Source organism: Glycine max, chromosome 5 (genome assembly GCF_000004515.6).
Source record: "Glycine max cultivar Williams 82 chromosome 5, Glycine_max_v4.0, whole genome shotgun sequence".
NCBI classification, from domain to species: domain Eukaryota; kingdom Viridiplantae; phylum Streptophyta; class Magnoliopsida; order Fabales; family Fabaceae; genus Glycine; species Glycine max.
In genome coordinates this window covers 36,417,883-36,440,365 of record NC_038241.2, presented here as the reverse complement: position 1 = coordinate 36,440,365, position 22,483 = coordinate 36,417,883, and the positions used below count along the sequence as shown (strand labels likewise).

Here is a 22,483-nt window from a genome sequence, read left to right as displayed (position 1 = left end):
TTCCTGATTACCAAAGGTCACGTAAAAAATTCTTCTTCAGGAAAGAACGTAAAAGGTATAAACAAACAAGGTAATTGGATTTATAAGTGTAACTGGTTATGAAGAGACAGGTGGCACCTCAGCAGAGCTACCAATATATATACATAAACCAATCCGGTTTTTCCTTAAATACATCTTCTTTCTCCTACCTTTTTTCAATCTATACTACTTTACAATTTAATTTTCAATATACATTACTTAGGACTTTCTCTCTCCTTTTTTTTAAAAAAAATTATAAAATATAAATATTATATTATATAATTTTTTTAATTAGTTTTAAAATTATTTATTTATTAAATTAAATTTTATAATTTTGTTTTTTTTAAAGAAAAAATATACAAATAAAGAAAAATAAAAAAATTGGATAAAATTAGAGTACAATTTTTTAGTTACATGTACTTTTGTAGTTAAATTTATGTGTTGTTGATATTTTTTTTATGTTCGTTGATTAAAAAAAATAAAAAAATTAGTTAATAGTATTAAAATAAACTAAAAAATACAGTAAAAAAATAATTGATACATCTATCTTATACAATAAACATAAAATTTTAAAGCGTAGTAAATGCTATATTAAAAATATTTATTTAACCGTTATTTTTTACTTAAGTGATAAAAATTGATATTTTTATTATTTATGACTTGAGAAGAAAAGATTAAAATATCTAAAAGATACTCATAAATGTTAAATATGAACTATTTTTGATAATAAAAATATATTGAGAATATCTTTAAAGATATTTAATTAGCAATTATCTTTAAAGAATATGAACTAGATCAGGGTCATGATGATGCAAGGAGAAAGAGGACGACAAAGGATGGTCACAGTTGGCATCCTTTATAAATAAGTTGTTAAACAAAAACTCTTCTCATTTTTTAATTAAATCTCATGATACAAACAAACTAATTATATTTAGTAATATAATTATATTAAAAAATTCAGATTTTAAATAAAAATATTTATCTAAAAAATATGTTAAGTAAATTATATAATAAAATAAAAATAATTATATTTAATAATATCATTTTCTTTAAAAAAAATTTTAAAAAATTTTAAAATTTAATTTAATAAATAAGTAATTTTAAAACCAATTAAAAAATTATATAATATAATATTTATATTTTATAATATTTTGAATTAAAAAAAACAAAAAGGAGAGAGAAAGTCAAATGTATATTGGGAATTAAATTATAAAATAATTTTGAGTAGAAAAAAGTAAAAGAGAGAAGTTATACTTACCGAAAAACCACTAATTCCTATCATGAAAATGATTTTCTTTGTAAACCAAAGCAAATTTTGTACATTTTCACATTCCTGCTTACCAAAGGTCACGTTATGAAGAGACAAGTGGCACCTCAGCAGAGCTACTAATATATATACATAAACCAATCGCGGAACCATATGTTGCAATGAACCAATCTCTGGTGTTCGCTCTTCTTATCTTACGTACCTTTGTCCGTATCTATCAGACACTGAATGGCTTTCGTCAATTTTCATTGCTCTTCCATGTTCCTGCACACATGTTCCAAGTGAGCTTTCAGCCTTTCATTAATTACCATTTCTTTTATATATATTCTCTTTTAATTTCTTTCCATGTCCAGGCTACATTTAAAGACTTACCCTACATCACTTTATATATATAGTGTCGTTCATATATTCATATATGGGAAACATTAATTGGAATTTATATGAAAATGAATCAAATGGATTACAAGTCCTACATTACTCTATAATATTGAATATGTATACTATAATTATAGAGTAAGAGCGAGTCTGGCACAAGTTCAAAGTAATACCTGCAGATTTCGAAATCCATCTCGCTAATGTTGAATTTTGGGATTGTGTGCCTGAAATTTTTTTACAGTTTTTATTGTAATAATATAAATAAAAAATAGATTCCTTGCATTTTATTGAAACATGGGTAATGTCAATATTTGCATGCATGTAAAATAAAACGTTGGCTTGTCATTTTTTTTTCTCCATATGTTCAGTCCAAGAATCATGTTTATGGTGTACCTGTCCTTAGGCTGAAGGAACGAAGGTAGGTAGGTAGATAAGATGGTGATTTTCCCAATACAGCAGTGTGCGAGAATGCATTCCAATGCACAAGTTCCCAAGTTAGAGGTAGGAGGTTTCTATGTGAGGGGAAGGATAAGTTATATGAAGGCTTGGCTAGACAAATACATGGTAGAGAAGTAACTTTGCAAGTGATAATCGCTATTATTTGGAAATTTGATCATTTTATTAATTGGTAATAGGAGATTAATTTGCATGTAATCTTAGAACGACTTGTAGAAGATTTAGTTTTACTGCTATCTTGGTGCTGGGATAACTGGCTGCCAAACTCTTCAGGTGATGTTGGGCCAATTTACTTTAGGTTTGTGGGAAACAACTCTAGTTCAGCCTAGTATCCTATAAAGGATGTATTCAGCTTTTTACTAGGTGGAAATTTATTCATTCTAATGTCCTTTAAGAATTGTTGTCACTTTATTCTGCTTCTTCTTCCACTTGTGTAATTGGATGGTTGCTTCTTCTGTTTAGAAGGCAGTATATTGTGAGTGGCACTCCTCCACTCAATACAAGCGGATACAAATCTGATTTCATGTTGGCTAGTCCCATTAGAAAAGTGAAATTCAGTTTCAAGGTTGATAAAATGAGGGCTGTAATATCCGGAGAAGGAGATCTGCTATCTCATCCTAACAACTATAACAGTCCAAGACAACTAGACAAACTGGCAGAAGAACCAATTAAAATCAGACAGCAACTTGATACATTTGCTTTTGGAACAGTCTCTGATGAGATAAATCCTACTATCAATGGCTTCTTTGCTGATAGAAATGAATATGATCTGGATTGTCCTACACAAGGGTTTTCTTCTATCCCAGATGCCATTGCAGATATTCGTCAGGGAAAGGTTAATTAATCTGTTGTTTTGTTGATCAATTCTTTATCCTGCAAGGGTACCATGTCAAGAAATTCACTTGTTTGGGACAAATTTGCAGTTAATTATTGTTGTTGATGATGAAGATAGAGAAAACGAGGGAGATTTAATAATGGCAGCTTCAATGGTGACACCAAAAGCAATTGCATTTATTGTCAAGTATGGAACTGGGATAGTGTGTGTAAGCATGAAAGAAGAAGACTTAGAGAGGCTGCAACTCCCACTGATGGTGACACAGAAGGACAATGGAGAAAAACTTTGCACTGCATTCACAGTGACAGTGGTACATAGGCTTTTCATTATTAATTGATAATCCTCTTGTAAGAGAAAGTATGATAATGATTTTTAAGCACATTTTTCTTTGTAAAGAACAGGAGGATATGTGCTTTCAAGCATAATGTTGATTTGATTTCTTGTCTGATACCATAACAATTTGCATATTATAGGATGCAAAGCAAGGCACTACAACAGGAGTGTCTGCTCAAGATAGAGCAACGACAATCCTGAAACTTGCATCAAGAAATTCGAGGCCTGATGATTTCAATCGCCCAGGTCATATATTTCCCCTGAAGTACAGAGAAGGAGGGGTTCTTAAAAGACCAGGACACACAGAAGCTTCAGTTGACCTTGCTGTGTTGGCTGGCTTGGAACCTGCTACAGTTTTATGTGAGATAGTAGATGATGATGGTTCAATGGCTAGGTTACCAAAGCTTCGGCAAATGGCAAAGAAGGAAAACTTGAAAATCATATCCATTGCTGATTTAATAAGGTAATTTCTAAGAAATCAACAGCATAGTTACATAATTCTCTAAATGACCCTGCATACTGCACATCGAATTCATGTGTCACACACTGGTTTCTATTTAAAGGAAGACTTGTAATAATAATGTAAAAAGTGATTAATCTCTTATAGTTGCTAATGTAGGTCTGCACACATTTCCTTAATCACAAAATTGTTCCAATGTTAAGACTCACCACTGATAAAATTGCTGTTTGGATTGGCCCATATTTAGATTTTTTAAAGTATGCTATTTCAGATTATCATAAGGATTAAGGAAGATAGACTTAAGAACTTTAAGGGCGTATCTAATACTTGCATGATCTGAACTAGCAGATACAGGAGAAAGAGGGAGAAGTTGGTAGAGTGTGCTTCAGCTGCACTGATACCGATCATGTGGGGACCTTTCAAAGCTTATTGCTATCGGTCATGTCTGGATGGGATTGAGCATATTGCGATGGTTAAAGTAAGCAGCTCACCAATATTTGCCTGCTTAACACTTATCAGCATCTTCAACTGCAACTGCCAAATTACAATTTTCCTTAAATAAATGTGCACATGTCATAATTTGATTTCTTGGCTCTTAGTTGACATGATATAATCCTCGGTTAGTACTTTCTTTGTTGAATTAAAGATAAGACGAAATCAGTTTCTAATTAGTTGGATTGACCTTCAATCATGTTTCTAGAGAAACTTTACATCTTTATTGCCTGAGGCTGTGCTCTGCCTCACAAGAATTCAGACCTTTTTCATCCAATTAATGAATTCTGATATAAATGCTCTACAAGCTGACTCCTTGAATAAAAATTAGTCAGATTTCTTGAATACGTTATACGTTTGTAGTGTTTTCTCCTTAGAGACACTTACTTTTCTGTGGCAAGAGTGAAATTTTGAGAGATTTGACTAGTGTTCTTGTGTTGGTGACTATAATAACATGCTTTTGATATTAACAGGGTGAGATAGGTGATGGGCAGGACGTACTTGTGAGAGTACATTCAGAATGTCTCATTGGTGACATTTTTGGGGCAACATGTCAATGTGGAAACCAATTAGAACTTGCATTGAAGCAAATTGAAGCAGCAAGTAGGGGTGTCTTAGTGTATCTCCGAGGACATGAAGGTAGAGGTATTGGCTTAGGCCACATGGTCCGTGGTTACCCCTCGGAAGATGACAAGTATGAGGAATTGCAGTTACCAGTTGATTCTAGGAAGTTCGGTATTGGAGCTCAGGTACTATTTGGTTCGAAATTAACTATACACATGCATTGAAAAGTTTCCTCCACTATTACTGTTTGCTAAGAAATTTAATCAACTTCTTAGAAAATAAGTTATTCTACTGTTTAAATAAGAAATTAAAAGAATACAAAGTGGTAATCTATATCAGTAAAGTCAAATTTGAGATCAGCAAATGATAAATTTACTATTAATAATGAAAGTGTGCAATACAAAATATTAGATTCCATCTTAAAACCAACTGAAATGTACGTGTTCTGATTCTATCTTGAAATCGATTGATATTAAGTTTATAAGTTAGTCCACAGGTGCAGAAAGTGCATCCTAGTTGGGGTAGGCAATGTGACACTTCACGATAGAACAAAGATTAAAGGTAAAAGATGGCAAATGGTTGTAACTTTTAAAAGTACCATATATATCATGAGTATCGAAAGTAAATTGGTGGCATGTGTTGAAAATGATAAATTGAATAAAAATGTATTAAAAGCAGTAAGTTATGCTTGGAAGTTGAGAGTAAGCTAAAGAATGCAAGTTAATCAAAGCATGGAATTTGATGACTATTTGAAGAAAATTGACAATGAAATCTACAGAAACTGATCCTTTATTAAAAATATTAGGATGGAAGATATACTTAACAAATCTCAGAAGCTGAGATGTATAAGTATTTAGATTAAGATCATGGTGTTTCTCGTGTGATTTCTGATAAACTTCTGATAACTAACACTTTGAATTCCAAACTCTTGATGTTTGAATTCCAAATCTTGCACTTTGCTCAAAACTTCCACCACCTTAAATTCTTGGATTATTGATTATTCTTGTCATCTTTAATAAATAGTTATCTTGAGTCGTCATTTCCTAATTAATCAAGAAATCTTTATCTTTTGGTTACTATAACAATAAAAATCCTAAAATTTTAACATATCTTGTCTTATTATCTGACTTCAAATTTCTAACCATTTCATCCAGGACATTGGAAATCAAAATTAATATAATTTAGTGTCTCTTTATCCCTGTTAACTGTCATATATGTACAAAACAATTATTTTCGCTCATGCATGTTTCACCGTAAATTATTGATTTTGGTAGCATAATCGTTTTTTTTCAAATAATTGAATGATACATCTCTGACAGATACTACGAGATCTTGGGGTTCAAACAATAAGGTTAATGACAAAATATCCTGCTGAGTACGACGGGCTCAAAGCTTATGGCTTAGCAATTGCAGGAAAAGTTCCTCTTTTGACACCACTAACTGGGCACCGCCAAGAGAGATCATGAGATACTTGAAAATTAAACATTTAAATTTGATAGGTATTGGATTTCAACAATCATATATGATTTATGAATATAGCATTATTACGAAAAAAAATGAAATGATGGTCAATTTTGTTCGACCTGGTGCTTACAGCACCCTCAAGCTAGAAAACACAAACTTAAGATTGAAGTTAGAACACACGAGTAAGGATATGTGAGCAAGAAATCTCAACTTCATTTCATAGAGGCATTTCCCTTTTATACATGCAGCACAGGATCTCTACACTAAACCCAATTGCAGTAGAGTCCCTTTAACAGAAATAACAAACATAACAGAAATAACAAACTAAATAACAAAGCAAGTACAGCTTAATAAGGAACTGAATTGATATCTATATCAAGCTCCAAGCTTCAACACCCTCCCTCAATTCAGATCCTCTAGGTTATTAACTAGTTCACTGCAAATTTGTTTGAACCTTGAGACTTGAATTGGCTTGGTCATTAGATCTGCAAGTTGTTCCTCTGCTTTACAGTATTCCACAGTTACATTTCCTTTTGAAACTTGATCTCTGATATAATGAAACCTAAGCTCAATGTGTTTGCTTCTACCATGCAAGGTGGGGTGTTTGGCCAAATTAATAGCAGACTTGTTGTCAATTAACAGGTTGACAGGTTTCCTTTCCCTCAGCTTCAATTCCTCAAGAAGATTCATCATCCAAACTGCTTGACAGGCACCAAGTGATGCTGCCACATACTCAGCTTCACAAGTGGATAAGGCTATCACATCCTGTTTCTTAGAGCTCTAAGCCACAGGAGCATCATTATACATGAACAGATATCCTCCAGTGCTTTTCTCCTGTTCTGGATCCCTTTTCCAATCAGAGTCTGTGTAGCCAAGCAGGTCTGGTTTTCCTGATTTAGCCTTAAAAGGGAATAACACACCACTACCAATTGTCCCTTTGATAAGTCTCAACACTCTCTTGGCTGCTTGCATGTGTGACAGTCTAGGCCTTTTCATAAATCTGCTGATCAGGCTTACTGCAAAGCAGATATTGGGTCTGCTATTGCATAGGTATCTCAAAGATCCAATCAATCTTCTAAACTCAGTTACATCAACCAGTTCCTCTTCAGGATCCTTTTCCAGCTTAAGCCCTGGTTCAGCTGGTGTGGAAGAAAGGTTGCAATGCAGCATACCAAATTTCCTTAAGACCTCCTGAGCATATCTGCTTTGATGCATGAGCACTCCCTTCTGGACCTGGATAAATTCTAATCCAAGGAAATGGGATAATTTCCCTAAATCAGTCATCTCAAACTCAGCCATCATGAGCTGTTTGAAGACATGAATCTCCTTTTCACTGCTGCCAATCACAAGCAAATCATCTACATATAGGTAGACCAGTAGTAAATTGGTTGAACAATCTGCCCTTACATACACACCATGTTCACTCTTGCATTTGCTAAATTTCTGTTTGGCTAGGACTCCATCAATTCTCATGTTCCAGGCCCTTGGAGACTGTTTTAAACCATTCAGGGCTTTTCTAAGCCAGTACACCTTATCTTTGTGCTTTTCCTTCTCAAAGCATGGTGGCTGCAGTATGTACACCTCTTCTTCTAAATAATCATTCAAGAAGGCTGACTTAACATCCATTTGGTACAAGGGCCAACCCCTGTTACTGGCAGCAGCTACAATCATCCTCATTGTCTCCAATCTTGCAACAGGAGCAAAAACCTCATTGTAGTCAATTCCCTCATTTTGAAGGAATCCCTTTGCCACTAGCCTAGCTTTGTACTTGGCTATCTTTCCATTGGGTTTATGCTTGACCTTGTATACCCACTTAACACCTATGGCCTTCTTTCCCTTTGGAAGTTTGACTAGCTCCCAAGTCCCATTTCTTTCAATTGACTCCAGCTCCTCCTTCATTGCTTCCACCATTTCTTTTCCTTGACAGCTTGTGCAAAGGAAAGGGGCTCAACATCAGCAAACAGTACAACATGCACTTCCTCACAGGGTAGAAGTACACCATCATCAGCAACACTATCATCTGTATATACTTCAAAGTCCTGAAGTCTTGATGAGGGGATTCTGGTTCTTTTACTCCTGCTGTCTACTGCCTCTCCTTGGTTCTGGTTAACCTGAACCAGTGCTTCATGCTCTGCATCTTTAATTTCATTAGCCGATTCTAAATCAGGTCCATCAACTTCAATCCTAAGATCCTCCTGCCTTGAGTCACTTTCTGCAGTGGTGCTTTTCCAATTCAGGCTTCTACTTTCATCAAAGGTTGCATCACTGCTGATCACCACTTTCTTTGAGCTGTAATCATAAAGCCTATACCCACCAGTGCAGTGATAGCCCAGCATGATCATCTGCTCAGCCTTCTTGTCTAGTTTCCTTCTCAGCTGATCTGGAACATGCTTAAAGCACAAACACCCAAACACTCTTAGATGCTTGACACTCGGTTTGCTTCCACTCCAAGTTTCTTCGGGTGTCACACTCTCTAGCTTCCTTGTTAAGCATCTGTTGAGCAGATAAAATTATTTTATTTTCATAATTTTTATATTTAAAATGAGACATATTAGATTTTTAACTAATTAAATTATGTTTTTTGTATCAAATAGAGGTAATAGGGTCATTTGTGCACTGTGGGATAAATTTGCTATTGACATTGATTCCCATCTTTTAACAAATATTTCAAACAAATCCAATTGCGATTATACTACAATGGTGTAAAATGAAAAGTTTTCAAAGTGAGTAGATAAATATTTTTTAATAATATCTATTTTGTGACATAAAATAAGACATTGAATACAACAAATTATTTTTAAAAAAAATTATCAAGTATGATGGGTATTTTCAAATTCTTTCTTTAGCACAAGATTGACTATAGATGTTAATGTAAAAAAAATGTTGAGTATAAAAAAGTATATAAATATAGTTAAATTTGTATTTATTTTTATGTTAAATTAAAATGTTTTATTTACATGTGATTTATGCTATATATTATAGATTAAAAATGGAGATATATTTACGTCTCAAGTAATTACTTAAATGTCACGTTAATCTATCATGTCTACCATGTCTTTAGCTGATGAACTTTAATGGGATAATGAATTTTTATAAGAATAATTTTTTTACATTATTTTTATATATTATATATGTCAATGGTCTTTTTCTATATATTGGTTTTGTTTTTTTTATTTATTTTCATTGCATGGAAAAACGTTAATTAACGACAAAAATTATGTTATTGAGTAAAAAATAAATTTTTTATTCTAATATGAGAGTAATTTATTTATAATAACTTAAATTATGTAATTTACTTATAGTTATACAACTCTACTATTTAGTACAAAATCGTCTTAAAATTACACAAATATCTTGTTTACATGTGCATCACACGGGTCAAAGATTTTTTTAAAAAAAAAATAAAACGAGAACCAAAATTATCCTATTTTTTTATTTATGAAAAAACAAAAAAAAAAGAGAAAGTTTCCTTGATGAAAAGGATTGTAGATTATAAGAATCTGGTAACGCCCCACCACCATTAAAGCTAACGCGGAAACCATCACAAAGTCCATTGACTTGGAAAAAAAAGAAACCACCAAGTAAATTCGAGAGTGAGTCTGAGTCTCCAATAGAAAACGAAATGCCCGAATTTCTCATATTACCATTGAATCATGCCACACTCTATGCAACAATATTTTCCAGATCCACTCTCATCTCCCTCCATAGAATATTAGAATACTTGACCCCAGCTTCTACCTCTGCTCCGTTAATTAATGGATCCTCATCTTCCTAAGAATGGAACCCAACAACACCATGGTACCCCAACACCTTCCCCAGCTTCAGTTGCAAATAATATTATAATACCACATCCTGAATTCCGGATACCTTCCTTTAAAGAACATCACAAAAATGTTCCTCAACTCGCGATGATTGTCATGGCATGCATGGTTGGCGTCATCATGTTTCTCTGCGCCGTGTCCGTACTCATAAGGTACTTCTACTCAAGAAGATATAGCCGCAATAACCAAAACAGAAGAGTCGACGCCCCCATATTGTTCGATTTGAACGGAGATTCTCCTCCGAGTTCGGATAACGATGATGACGTGGAGGAGTTGGCGGTTGTCCACCCGATATGGTACATCCGTACGGTGGGTCTCCAACAGTCCCTCATAGACTCCATCACGGTATTCAAATACAAGAAAGGCGAAGGCATCATAGACGGCACCGAGTGTTCGGTTTGCCTCGGAGAGTTCGAACACGACGAGAGTCTGAGGTTGTTGCCCAAGTGCAGCCACGCCTTCCACATCCCTTGCATTGACACGTGGCTCAGGTCTCACAAAAATTGCCCCTTGTGTCGTGCACCTGTGCTACGCGACGAAACTGACGGCGCGCATGTGATCAGAGCCGTTGATCAGAGTAATCAGACGGTTTCAAACGTTTCTGGTCATCAAGAGGCCCGCGTGGAGAGTTCTGATCATGAGAGGGTTGAAGATGATGATGTGTCTTCGGCCGCAGTGGAAGTGGTAGAGGCAACACAGCCTCTGAGAAGATCGGTTTCGATGGATTCTTCTTCTGCTAATTCAATGGTGTTATTTGGTGATGTGGTGGTGGATTTAGATACCCATCATTGTGGTGAAAAAGTGAATTATTCAAGTAATAAGGATATGAGTGTTGTTGTTAATGAGAAGCATGGTAGTGGGAGCTCAACTTCAACAACTATTATTAATAACAAGTTGGCTTCAATTGGACGTGCGTTGCAAAAGAGGCCGATCTCCGTCTCAATGAGAATGAGAAGATCTTTTTCACATAACACCAAGTTTTTGTTCTCCAGACACTGTAGGAGTCAGAGTTCAACTCTTCCATTGTAAAGCAGTAATTTGGGAGGATGAACGGTCAACTTCAAAGATCAAGGGCTGTTGATGGAGGATGAACCCTTTGTTTATCCAAAGCAAAGCAGTGATGCCTCTACTCCACATCCCTTACAGAAATTATCAGTATGCTTTACGTATATAGTGATACAAATCATACAATTATACGAAAAGTTTAGGAAATTTCACCACTGTTTTGTATGTTTCAACATGAGTTTGCTGGATGTATATGGATGCTCTCTTTTATATTCTATAATCCCTCCCTCTTTTTTTGCCTAATCATGCATCAAACTTGCTTGCCTATGTTTGGTTAACTTGTATGAAACATGATGCCTTCCAATGGATTTATATGCCTGGATTTATAATTAATACTCAGATTGTGCATCGAACTTGTTTTCATAAAACATTATACTTGTCACGCAAAAAGTAAAAAAACTTGTATTAAACATCATATACTATTTTTCAATTATATTTTTCAATTTGTAGATAGATTTAATAACTTTTATAATAATAATCTTATAAATTATACTAAAAATGATGACTATTTTTTTTTTTTACAATACATCCATATTAAACTCTAAATTCATTTCCTATGTGTATATTTTATGTGTCTCTTTCTTAAAATTACTAGCTAGTGGATCCCAAATATTTGTCCTTTCATGAAACTCCATACATTTTTTAAGGTTTATTAACAAGTATTTGAACCTGATAAAACTTAAAATTTCATCCTTAGACTTACATGGGTTACTATATTAATCTTTTAAATTTTTTTTACTAAGCGAAATAAAAACACTATCACTTTAGTCTTCTAAAAAAATTATCACCAAATTAGTTTTGCACAGATTTAATTTATCATTAAATTAGTTCCTCAAAGTTTTAAAATATAATCATATTAGTCTTTGAGAGAAGAGATGTTAAATTTCACCAAAGAGATCCTGTGAATGACTAAAGTGGTGAATAAAATGTTTGAGCGACTAAATAAATCTTCAAAGGATATATTCATACGATAACAATCTTTTCAAGGATTAAAGGAGTGACAAAAATAAAATTTTGAGGGATTTATATTCTACACTTCAACGTAAAACCTTCATTTTTGTATAGCGACTCAATATATGTAATAAAAATAAAGGTTCGGGATTTATAAAACAATGATTCTAGATTTAAGTGTAGCATGCTATAAAAACAATTAAGGTTCGGGATTTAAGTATAGCATAATTTTATAAAATGAGAGGTTTATGTAAAAACTACAAAATAAAAGGAAGGCTTGAACAATTTACTCTAAAGATTATAACTTTACTTCTCACAAAAAAAATTAAAGTGCAAGTAAATGGCTTCTACTTTTTATATATATATATAGTTTTCTTGTAGTGCTACTCAAATTTATTACTACTGATTTTTACAAAGTCCTCTTTTAACTTTTTATTTTTTATTTTTGTTGAAACCTATTTTATCATTTACTTCATTGTTTTAGTTGATTGCAATATTATTCTCAACGTTTCCTCTTCTTACTTTGTTTTTTGTTCCCACAAAATCTAAAGTGGATTTTCTATTGACAAAATGTTAGTGGGGAATGGGGATCAACATTTTGCTAAATTTTACATTTTTACTCCTTTTAAAAAGTTTTCTTCTTTTAAATAGCGAAATCAGCACATCATAAGGAAGAAAGTGGATCTATTAAAAAAAACGTATAGTTAGAGTGACAATGTTCATGTGCTTTTTGCATGGATCTCAAATTCTTTTTTCTATTGCCTGCATCCTTTTTTTAAGACATTATTGTCAATATGTAATTATTACCTATCATGGGAAACGTATAGCGCACGGTTCTATGGTGTAGTGGTTAGCACTCTGGACTTTGAATCCAGCGACCTGGGTTCGACTCCCGGTAGGACCTTTTCCTTCCTTTTGTGAAGGTTTTTTCTTGTTCAACGTTCTAAGTAATTTAGGCTAATTTTTGAAATTCTATCTGAATAATCTCTAGTACATAATTTTAGTGACTAACAAACTAAATTTTCTTATCAAATAGTACACACTAAACCGGTTTTGTTAATTAATACATGGCCTGGGACAATATGCAACTCATACAAATGCTGACAAGTAAAAGATTTCAAATGTTCCACATGTTTTCATAGATGCTTATTGTCTGAAGGTGATAAGCGGATCAAGAACTGATAACACAAATAGAAAAATGACAGGAAGCACTGGAATTTCGGACGGAACATTTACAACTATCGTAAATTAGCTAAATATAGTATACAAAATTTTAATGCACGTATTATTCATTCATGAATGTAATTCCTATTGTTTTGAAATTTGTAGGGTACGATTACAGCAATGTTGGATGTGTTTGACGACACGATCTAAAAGTTTCTACTTGATATTGACTTCATAACAGCGGCATTTTAAGCGACTAAACAGATGAATGTTTTGATATTCAAAGCCATTTCTTATAAACCAATATGTAAAGTCTCTTAACGACCTGGCCAACTGTAAAATACCCCAGAAAAAGAAGCACCAAAAATCCGAAATATGAAAGAGGTATAAGTGAGAATCCCATGACCTTCCCAATGGGTGTGAATGGAAGTGCAATTCCAATTGCAGATGTCACAACAGTGGAGAAAATCACAGGCCAAGATGCAACATCCTGTATGAAAGGGATTTTCTCTGTCCTTATCAAGTGGATGATGAGGGTCTGCAATAGGAGACCTTCAATGAACCAAGCTGAATGGAAAAACTTCTGAGTCACATCAGTGTAAGCCTTGTAATAAAACCAAAGAAACAAAAGTGTTGCCACATCACAAAGGGTGCACACTGGTGCATTCCACAACATGAACATGGACAAGCCTCTCTCTGAGGACTTGTGAGGTGTCTTAACATACTCTTCATCCATCTTGTCCCAAGCAAGGGCAATCTGTCCCACACTGTAGATGAAATTCTGAGTAAGAAGCTGTCTAGAAGTTAAGGGCTCATACTTGAATAACAGTGTTGCTATGAGGAGTGAAATGACACTTCCCAAGTTAGCTATCACTGACATCTTAAGATACTTCATTGTGTTGCCAAAACTAAGTCTACCATGCTCCACTCCTGCAACAAGCACGTTGAGGTCTTTCTCAAGTAAGATAATATCAGCCATGTCTTTGGCAATGGCTACACCTGAGTCCACAGAAATGCTTACATTGGCAGCATCTAAAGCTAGTGAATCATTCACTCCATCTCCTAAGAACCCAACGACATGGTTTCCAATTGTTTGCAAGGATTGCACCACTCGTTGTTTCTGAATTGGGGTGAGACGAGCGAGTACTGTGGCTCTTTGAACTGTCTCATGGAAAGTGTTTTGGTCAAGTTGTTCTAGTTCAGGACCTGTTATTACATGAGTGGTACTTATGCCAACTTCCCTGCATACCCTTGTTGTCAAGGAGAGGGAGTCACCAGTTAAAACCTTAGCCTTCACTCCCTTCTCGGACAAACGCCACAGTGCTTGCTTTGCTGAGTCCTTTGGTGGGTCGAAAAACGTTATGAGGCCGATGAACACCATGTCTCTTTCAATATCCTCCTCTTCTCTCTTGCTTCCATTACTTGTTTCGCATATTTGGGGCTGCAATGTCACACGTAAATTGAAATTGAAAGTGAGTCAGCCACAGCAAATGAGGTGCTCCTTATTCTCTCATCCTCTCGTATTGAATTTTTACATAACCTTGCGTGGAAACTTTGTTTCTAACTCTCTCCATTAAGTATTCACAAATACTAATAAGATTCCGCCTATTTAATGCTTATGGTGAGAGAGATAGACACGACTTTGTCATGTAAAAAATCAACATGAGAGGACCGTTCCCTACAAGAATAAGAAGTTATTGTATAGTTTAGAAGTGCTAAGTATCTATAGTTTTAGCTAATTTCCCCTTGACACGTAGCTGAATTTATTAACTCTTTTTCGTTAATTGAAAAAATGAAAAACCTTAGTTATTTGTTATATAAAGATTGACCAGGACTATAAATAAGTGGTGGTCATGAACCATAAAATAATTTCACCTAAGAGAATAATTTTGATAATGTGGTCTTTTTTTGAGTGTTATATCTAAAATATGGGAAGAGGAATGTACGCCCAATTTGGTTGATGCAAAGGAGAGAGATGGGAAGAGGGAAATGATGCATGATTGTTTGGTAGAGAATATTTGTAAGAGATATAAGTTTAAATTGAGTGAGTCTCATTTTACAAATTTTTGTCTCCACTTTTCACATCTAACAAGGATCCAATTATGATAAAGGTCAATTTTATCCATTTGAAACCTTATGTTACTTTAAGATTATTGATTTGACACGGGCATAATAATATTTTTACAACTTTATTTAATTATCTCTTCCTATTTCACTCAAACCAAACACTTACAATCTTATTTTCATTATATTTTTTACTTAATTCTCTTAAACCAAACAACTTAACAATTTATTTTATTTCTACTCTATTTTTTCCTTCAAATTATTTGTCTTCTATTTTCACCTCTTGTCACAACCAAATTTAGTCTCTTAAACTATCTAGATTCAAAATCAATGTCATTGGCATGAAAAGAAAGAATGCAAGAAGAAAAGACACACCATTTCCAGCTTCCTTATAGCTACTGCTATTACCCTTAACCCCTCATTGCTCAAATCTTCTGAGAGATTTAAAATCCGCTGATAATCATTTGAAGAGAAGGGAGAAATTTCATCTTTATCGAAATTCTCAATGAAAGAACAAACTCTCAATACTTCTAACAGTGCTCCTTTTGTTAACAGGAACCTGCCAAAGAATTGTGAGTGTCCGCCTTCTGTTTCTAAGATGACAGATACTCTTCTTCTTATGAAGTCAAAAGGAATCTCATCTATCTTCCTCCACTTAGATGGCTGAAACCTGAATCCATTTGAATATACAAATGCTAGGATAGCATCATCCAGAGGATACTTCTGGTCACTCTTAAAGTAAGAGTTGAGGAAGGCATAGCGTAAAATTTTTTCTTGGGGTAAACCCCTGCAGTCAAGATGATTAACCATGATTGCATGATTCATTGTAAGGGAGCCTGTCTTATCAATACAAAGAATATCCCTGCAACATTAAAAAACATAAGTACACAGAAAAAGAATATGCTAGAAAGATGCATATTTGGATTAAAACAAGACATATTCCTTGCACTATTTTTGAACCTTATGTTTTCATTCATTGTTAATGATGCTGTTGCATCAATAATTGATATACTAGAAGCTTAGCACCACGTATACATTAGCACAATTGATTAGAGGTTAGAACACGATTTAGACCCACTTATCAATTTCTCTATTTATTACTACAAGTTCATATTTATTCATAATGTTTCTAATACATAATTCCTATATTTATGTCTTGATAATTGCTGAGAACGTGCCTTGCTGATCTTTCTTTATTCAAAATTAACCAACGATAATGATAGATTTTTACATTCTGGTTTCCACTAGTTTAATCCGCAAAATTAAAACGCAAGCTGATCTAATCATTAATTGTAGGTTCCGATTCTCTCTTCCCCTTTCTTTGATTTTGATGGTAGAGACAGGGGGAAAGGGTAGTTAAAGCTGGGTAAGAATGGAAACTTGAATTCATATTTTATGATAAGTTGGTTCAAATGTGTGCAACTGCATATGAATTTAGTGTCCAAGTCATCAATCAGTTGATTTTCAATGTGAATTTATACTTACATTGATCCCATGTGGCGTATAGATGTTAAACTTTTTACTATACATCTGTCTTTAGCCATAGCAAGTGCTCCTTTTGCAAGACATGTGTTAATGATGAGGGGAAGCATCTGAGGATTGAGGGCAGATGCAACTGAGATGGCAAAAAGAACACTCTGGCTCAAATTAAGAGATGTAGTGTAATTTATCACAAACATGATGGTAACAACTGCTAGAATGACAGAAATAAGCAAGTAAAATATCCGTCTGAGACCCTTTTCAAATTCATCTGGTGGTTTCTTCTTCCCAACTTTTGAAAACATGGTGCTCATGTAAGTATTGGATCCTGTGGAAATCACTAAGCCTGTTCCAGTACCAGATACCACGTTTGTGCCCTGTGATGTTAATAACTAATCATTTCTCTGCAAAACTCTCCGTTCAATCAGACTATCTCTGATCGGAAATTTAATATTTTTGATGGCATCTTGAAATGAAGCTACAACTTCAACGGAAACAAAATACAAACAGGGAATTGTGTTACTAACTCACCATAAAGCAGATGTTCTTTAAATCCAATAAAGGAGTGCTGTGATCTTCTCTGATTTCAGCAGTTTTGTCAGTTGTCCAAGATTCCCCAGTTAGTGATGCCTGGCTGTTAACAAGGTATGAAATCACCATGTGATAATTCAGTTAGCTGAAAAGGCAAAGGGAAGAATACTAGTGTTCACTAATCTCTAATCTACTAAACGAGAAGATTTTCCGATTGACATAACACACCTTACAACAAGTTGTTTAGAAGATAACAACCTGATATCTCCAGGAAAGAGGTCACCAGGTTCAAAAATCACAATGTCACCTGGAACTACATCCCTCTGATCAACTTGAACTACAAGTTCTTTCTGAACAACTCTACCAGCGCATCTTTGAACTTTTATTGGACATTTTACAAATTCTGAAAGCTTCATTGCTGCTTTTGAGCTGCTGTATTCCTAATAGACACAAACAAAGGTCGGAGATTAGAGTGAAGGGAAGAGAAGTACTAATTCCACTGTTTCAATGCAACCAACTAATTAATGTAGAAAAACCTGATAGAAACGAAGGGTGACACTGATGAAAACCAATATGAGCATGATAAATCCATTTGGACTGTCGCAGGTAATGAATGACAGAACTGACAAAACAATCAGAATGATAATGAAAGGATGGAAAAGAGAGTTCCATAGAAGATGCCACCATCTTGGAAAGGAATACTCAAGTGGAACATTTGGCCCATTTTCCCTCAGTCTCCTATCGGCTTCTGTGAAACTTAAGCCTGCACAGAATTGAAAAATACTACCTTTCATATGACACAAAACTAGAGGGTGGTATTTAATTCAGTGATCACAATTCACAGAAATGAAAAGCTGAAAACACTGAACCCTGCAGTCTAGTTTACCTGCAATCAAAACGCACTAGCATCAACTTAATGGATTTTGAATAGTTTGCATAAACTACGAAGTTATAAGTTCAAACTTTAGAGCGACAACACATAAAAAAAAGTTACATATAATCATATAACACATGGATAAGATTGTCTTATAGGGTCGGAAAGTAGACATTTTTTTTCAGTATCAATGTAGAATTCACAAGGTACTGCAGAGTGCAGATACTTGCCTCTCTCAGTGGACCTAACGTACTCGAAAACCAAGTTTTTGTCTGACTGGGCCAAGGTGTATAACCAAGAGTAGACTTTCTCCTCTTCCTCGGTTTTTGAGTCTCCATCTACTTTTCCTACAATGCAATTGAACTCAACCCAGATAAGTAGAAAACCAAAAAATAAATAAAAATACCTTAGTATATAATATAACAGTAACTACTAACTAGTTAGAGAGAAGTGTGAATGAAAATGGAAGAAGATGTCGTAAGGAATACTTGAATGAATAAGGCGCCGCAATAATTCAAAGAGTGAAAAGGGGAACCGGTCTTTGTGGGTATTTGGCCTGTTTACAAGAGTTTGTCTTATGGTGTTGGAATAAGGAAGCATGTAATTGTTGTTGTTGTGCTTATTGGCAAAGAGGGTGGAGACTTTGGTTCTTCCCATAGGAGCATTGAAAAAATGAAAGAGAAAGAGAAGCCAAATAGTTGAGAAAAAAGAGAGGAGCATGTACGTACATGTTGTTCGATCGATGGTTGGAGATTTGAATAGAAGGTGAACATAGCACGCTTTTTTTTTGTCAATCTAAGGTTAGTTCCCGCTCATGCTTCTAACTAACAAACCAGAGACGATTGTTAGGTGAGTCAGTACCGTAAGTGTTTGCTTGAGTGATGAATCACTATGCACACATCATTAAAATTAAAGAAGTTATTACATGGTTTTCTTCATTCTGTCTCGTTAATCTCTATTTGACGTGGAATTAAATATATTTAATATTTTTATATAAATTGAAAATTTTCATTAGAGGTTCTCGAAGTACAATTCAGGTGTTTCATGAGTTGTTTAAAATTAAGCAAAGTTAATTAACAAGTTTATAACAAATGACTTATTGGTATGATGTTTGAGTTATTTATATATGTAATTGTTGTTTAATTCATTTTTATTAATTAAAGAATTATTTTTCAATTACAAAATTTAATATGATTTAAGTTAAATACTCACTCTAATAACTTTAATATTAGATAAATTTTCGTGTTAAAATTTTCACAAATTTTAAAAAATTCATTTAAGCAATTATGTATCATATAAAAGTTAATTGAGATCATGAAGATGTAATAATCCAAAACTATTTAATAATTTCTCTATAACATCACATACAAAAATGACAAAAGTTAATCATTGTTCTTAGAACATTGGTTAAGAAATTAAAAGAAATTTTTTTATTAAGATGCACAAAATTGCTTTATGATTTTTTTTACGTTTTCCTATGATATTTATAACAAATATTTTCTCCTTTAAATTTTCTTAACCAATATCCTAAAAACATTTGTTAGTAGGATTCTTCAAGAATTTTCACCCTATATTCTTTATTTCTTATTCTTTTAATAAAAAAAGTGACATTTTTTTATGCTTAGGATATGTTCTAACCATAAGTGAAATTTTTTTTAAGTATGAATATCTATTTAAGAGACTGGTTTTTTCTAATGAATATTTTTTGACACATAGAATGATTAAACCTCAAACTTAAGCACACATCATCTAGCGCTTAATTGGGAGTGTATCACGTGTGTTTTTTTAAAAGGTGCATGTCAGATCCTATTTAAGGCAAGGATATGAGGAGTTGACCAAATTTACATCAGAGAACATTACTCTTGGAGTTGGTACCTGTTGTGAAGCTTTTTCCATGACTCTCTCTTCAAGACCTTGCCTCCCTTCATCATGTTTTGAGATTTTGATGTCGATATGCAGCTAAATTGTCCTAGTGTTTGGGGTTGGAGTGCAATGACCCTGAACATCTTGCATTGTTTTTTATATATTAATATATTTTTCATTTCTCAATCTTCTATCTTACTCTCTTTCTCTCTATTTTAGTTGTGACATGATAAACCACATATTTGTGGCTTTTATTGCATTGGAATTTGGAAAATGTTACTGAAACCTAGACCTAGGGTAAGATAACTAGGGGTTTGACACTGGGAATGGTGTATGAATATTTAGCCATCTTGCAAACCATGTGCTTAATGCAAATTTCATTATTGATTTACTTAGGGAATAGGAATTAATAATGAGATTTAGTCTTTAACCACTAAGGGATTACATTTGTAGTGACTTTTATGTTTGAGGCTTAATGCAAATTTCATTATTGATTTACTTAGGAAATAGGAATTAATAATGAGATTTAGTCTTTAACCACTAAGGGATTAGATTTCTAGTGATTTTTATGGTTGAGGATTGGTTGTTGAATTTGAAGTTTTTAAGTTATCATTAATACAAGTAGGTAAAGTGGCATGAAATCCAACCCCGGACACATTTCTTTTTTCAAAGTAAACCCCGGGCACATTTTATCTTGATATTGTTGAAAATCATAATTATTCTATTCTAAGTGTTTGAGAAAAATCCTAAAAAGAGTCTTAAAAAAACATATAAAAGTGAACGAAAAATAAACGGTGTTTTTTTTTTTGGATTTAACATTATGGATTCGATAAGAAAAAAATACAGGGGATGATCAAGTTGAAAAATACATAATAGTTAGAATGAAGTACAAGACCAAAGTTTAACTTTTTCAACATAGATATAGATAAATAATATCGAACATGACCCACATGTATATGTTTTAGTTATAAACACGGGTATAGTTAATAAGCCCGAAAAAAAAATACCGGTACAATTGATAACTAGAGTGTTGCTTCCTGCACCTCTCTAGCAACCCATTACATTTCATAATGTCCACTCCAAAATATAATTTTATATTGTAGAATCTAATGGGTGTCTGGAGTAAAAATTGGAGGTGCCGAAAGTTTTACTCTAATAACTAATGTGTAATTGGGCTTTAAGCATATTCATTTAATTTTATGTGGTTTAAGAGTTGTGTCTTAGTATTGGGCTTAAGTTAGCTCTTTTTGTTAAATTAGGAGTAGGCCATGTGTAAATGTATGATTTTTTTTAAGTGAGAGAGGAGAATGTTAAAAAAAAAAGTAGTATTATTCAGTCGTTCACAGATGACGACGACCGGACAACTTTTGTATATATATAAAATAAGAGAACCTTTGTTCTTGAAGAAAAACTTTTACTCTCCTCTTCAAAACAAATCTTTACTCTTTTCTATCATGTAATAGTGTAGGACATCATTGAATAGAAGTTGTTTATATCCTTATCTAATTATCGACGACTAATTTGACTTTCTTATTAATTGTTGCAATGAAAAAGGATGGATTTATCACCATTATGTTGCATAAGTAAATATACCAGTCATGATATCTTATTCAATTAGGGTTTATTTGGAAAAGATTTTCTTCAAGTATTTATACGGGAAAAATTAAGAAAAAATAAATAAATATTTTTTTCATAAACTAAAATAAATTTGTGTATAACTTAAAACTCATTTTTTTGGAAAAAATAATTCTAGAAATTAACTTATGCATCAAAATATTTCAGTAAATTATATTCATTATCTCTGGCATCAAAATTTGTCTGCTCATAGCATCAAAATTCGTACTGAATATCCAGTAAAGCTGAAAAATATGGAAGATCAAGTTTTGTCCTGTGACAGTCTTCGGTACCCGACAAATAAGCGAAAGGAAATGGGAGGACAAGAGTGGAGCAACCAGGCTAGAAAGCTAAAACATCCAAGTTTTTTTAGCCTCCACACAACACGCTTTGCCTCCAAAGTTCATCTCACATGGTATATGCAAAATAATACATGAAAATAAGATTTAGTGCTAGTTTTGTGGGTCTGCTATTATAAGTCCGACACATTGTTTTTTTCTCTTTTATTTTGGCGAGGCAGGTCTTATCATTGATGAAAAGCATAAAAAGATGCTCGTGTGTGTGTGTAGAGCAAATTAAATAAGAGTTGCACAGTGTGTATGAATTTGGAGTTTTATGGTCCGAAATCTAGTGGCCTAATGATTGAATGATAGTGAATTGGTGGGTTATGACTGCACGGAAATCTCTCCGAAATTTTCTGCATTTTTGAATGGCTGAAATCAAAGTTTAATCTCACAAAAATAGAGAGAAAAGAAAGAAGACACCTAATATTTACATATTAATTATTTTCAGA

At 33.6% G+C, this 22,483-nt stretch overlaps 3 protein-coding genes and 1 non-coding gene across 11 annotated transcripts; 3 read left to right on the top strand and 1 right to left on the bottom strand.

Annotated features, from left to right (window-relative positions):
- The first annotated feature begins 1,408 nt into the window (after positions 1-1,408).
- Positions 1,409-7,042, top strand: LOC100795684 (bifunctional riboflavin biosynthesis protein RIBA 1, chloroplastic). Of its 5 annotated transcripts, XM_014775752.2 has the most exons (8): positions 1,409-1,566; positions 2,579-2,951; positions 3,040-3,261; positions 3,425-3,747; positions 4,093-4,222; positions 4,710-4,985; positions 6,120-6,299; positions 6,907-7,032. In XM_014775752.2, exons 1-7 carry the CDS (start codon positions 1,514-1,516, stop codon positions 6,264-6,266), a joined length of 1,524 nt encoding a protein of 507 aa, XP_014631238.1. In that variant the 5' UTR covers positions 1,409-1,513; the 3' UTR covers positions 6,267-6,299; positions 6,907-7,032. The 5 variants fall into 5 exon arrangements, with proteins under 5 accessions (XP_014631238.1, XP_014631240.1, XP_014631237.1 ...); XM_014775754.2 differs by lacking the exon at positions 6,120-6,299 and having other exon boundaries at positions 6,907-7,042; XM_014775751.2 differs by lacking the exon at positions 6,907-7,032 and having other exon boundaries at positions 6,120-6,666.
- Positions 7,043-9,686: 2,644 nt separating this feature from the next.
- LOC102663026 (RING-H2 finger protein ATL52) lies at positions 9,687-11,390 on the top strand. The gene has a single exon (XM_006580192.4). The coding sequence runs from the start codon at positions 10,020-10,022 to the stop codon at positions 11,112-11,114; it is 1,095 nt and encodes a 364-aa protein (XP_006580255.1). The 5' UTR covers positions 9,687-10,019; the 3' UTR covers positions 11,115-11,390.
- Positions 11,391-12,933: 1,543 nt separating this feature from the next.
- TRNAQ-UUG (transfer RNA glutamine (anticodon UUG)) lies at positions 12,934-13,005 on the top strand. The gene has a single exon. It is a non-coding gene; the product is annotated as a tRNA-Gln (tRNA).
- A 327-nt stretch (positions 13,006-13,332) lies between these two features.
- LOC100795153 (magnesium-transporting ATPase, P-type 1) lies at positions 13,333-18,899 on the bottom strand. Of its 4 annotated transcripts, XM_014775750.2 has the most exons (9): positions 18,651-18,899; positions 18,444-18,560; positions 17,876-18,102; positions 17,568-17,779; positions 17,340-17,442; positions 17,065-17,185; positions 16,815-16,944; positions 15,705-16,191; positions 13,333-14,706 (listed from the first exon to the last, which is right to left on the bottom strand). In XM_014775750.2, exons 1-9 carry the CDS (start codon positions 18,868-18,870, stop codon positions 13,546-13,548), a joined length of 2,778 nt encoding a protein of 925 aa, XP_014631236.2. In that variant the 5' UTR covers positions 18,871-18,899; the 3' UTR covers positions 13,333-13,545. The 4 variants fall into 4 exon arrangements, with proteins under 4 accessions (XP_014631236.2, XP_014631233.2, XP_014631234.2 ...); XM_014775747.3 differs by having other exon boundaries at positions 16,815-17,185; XM_014775748.3 differs by having other exon boundaries at positions 16,815-17,185; positions 17,598-17,779.
- Positions 18,900-22,483: the final 3,584 nt, after the last annotated feature.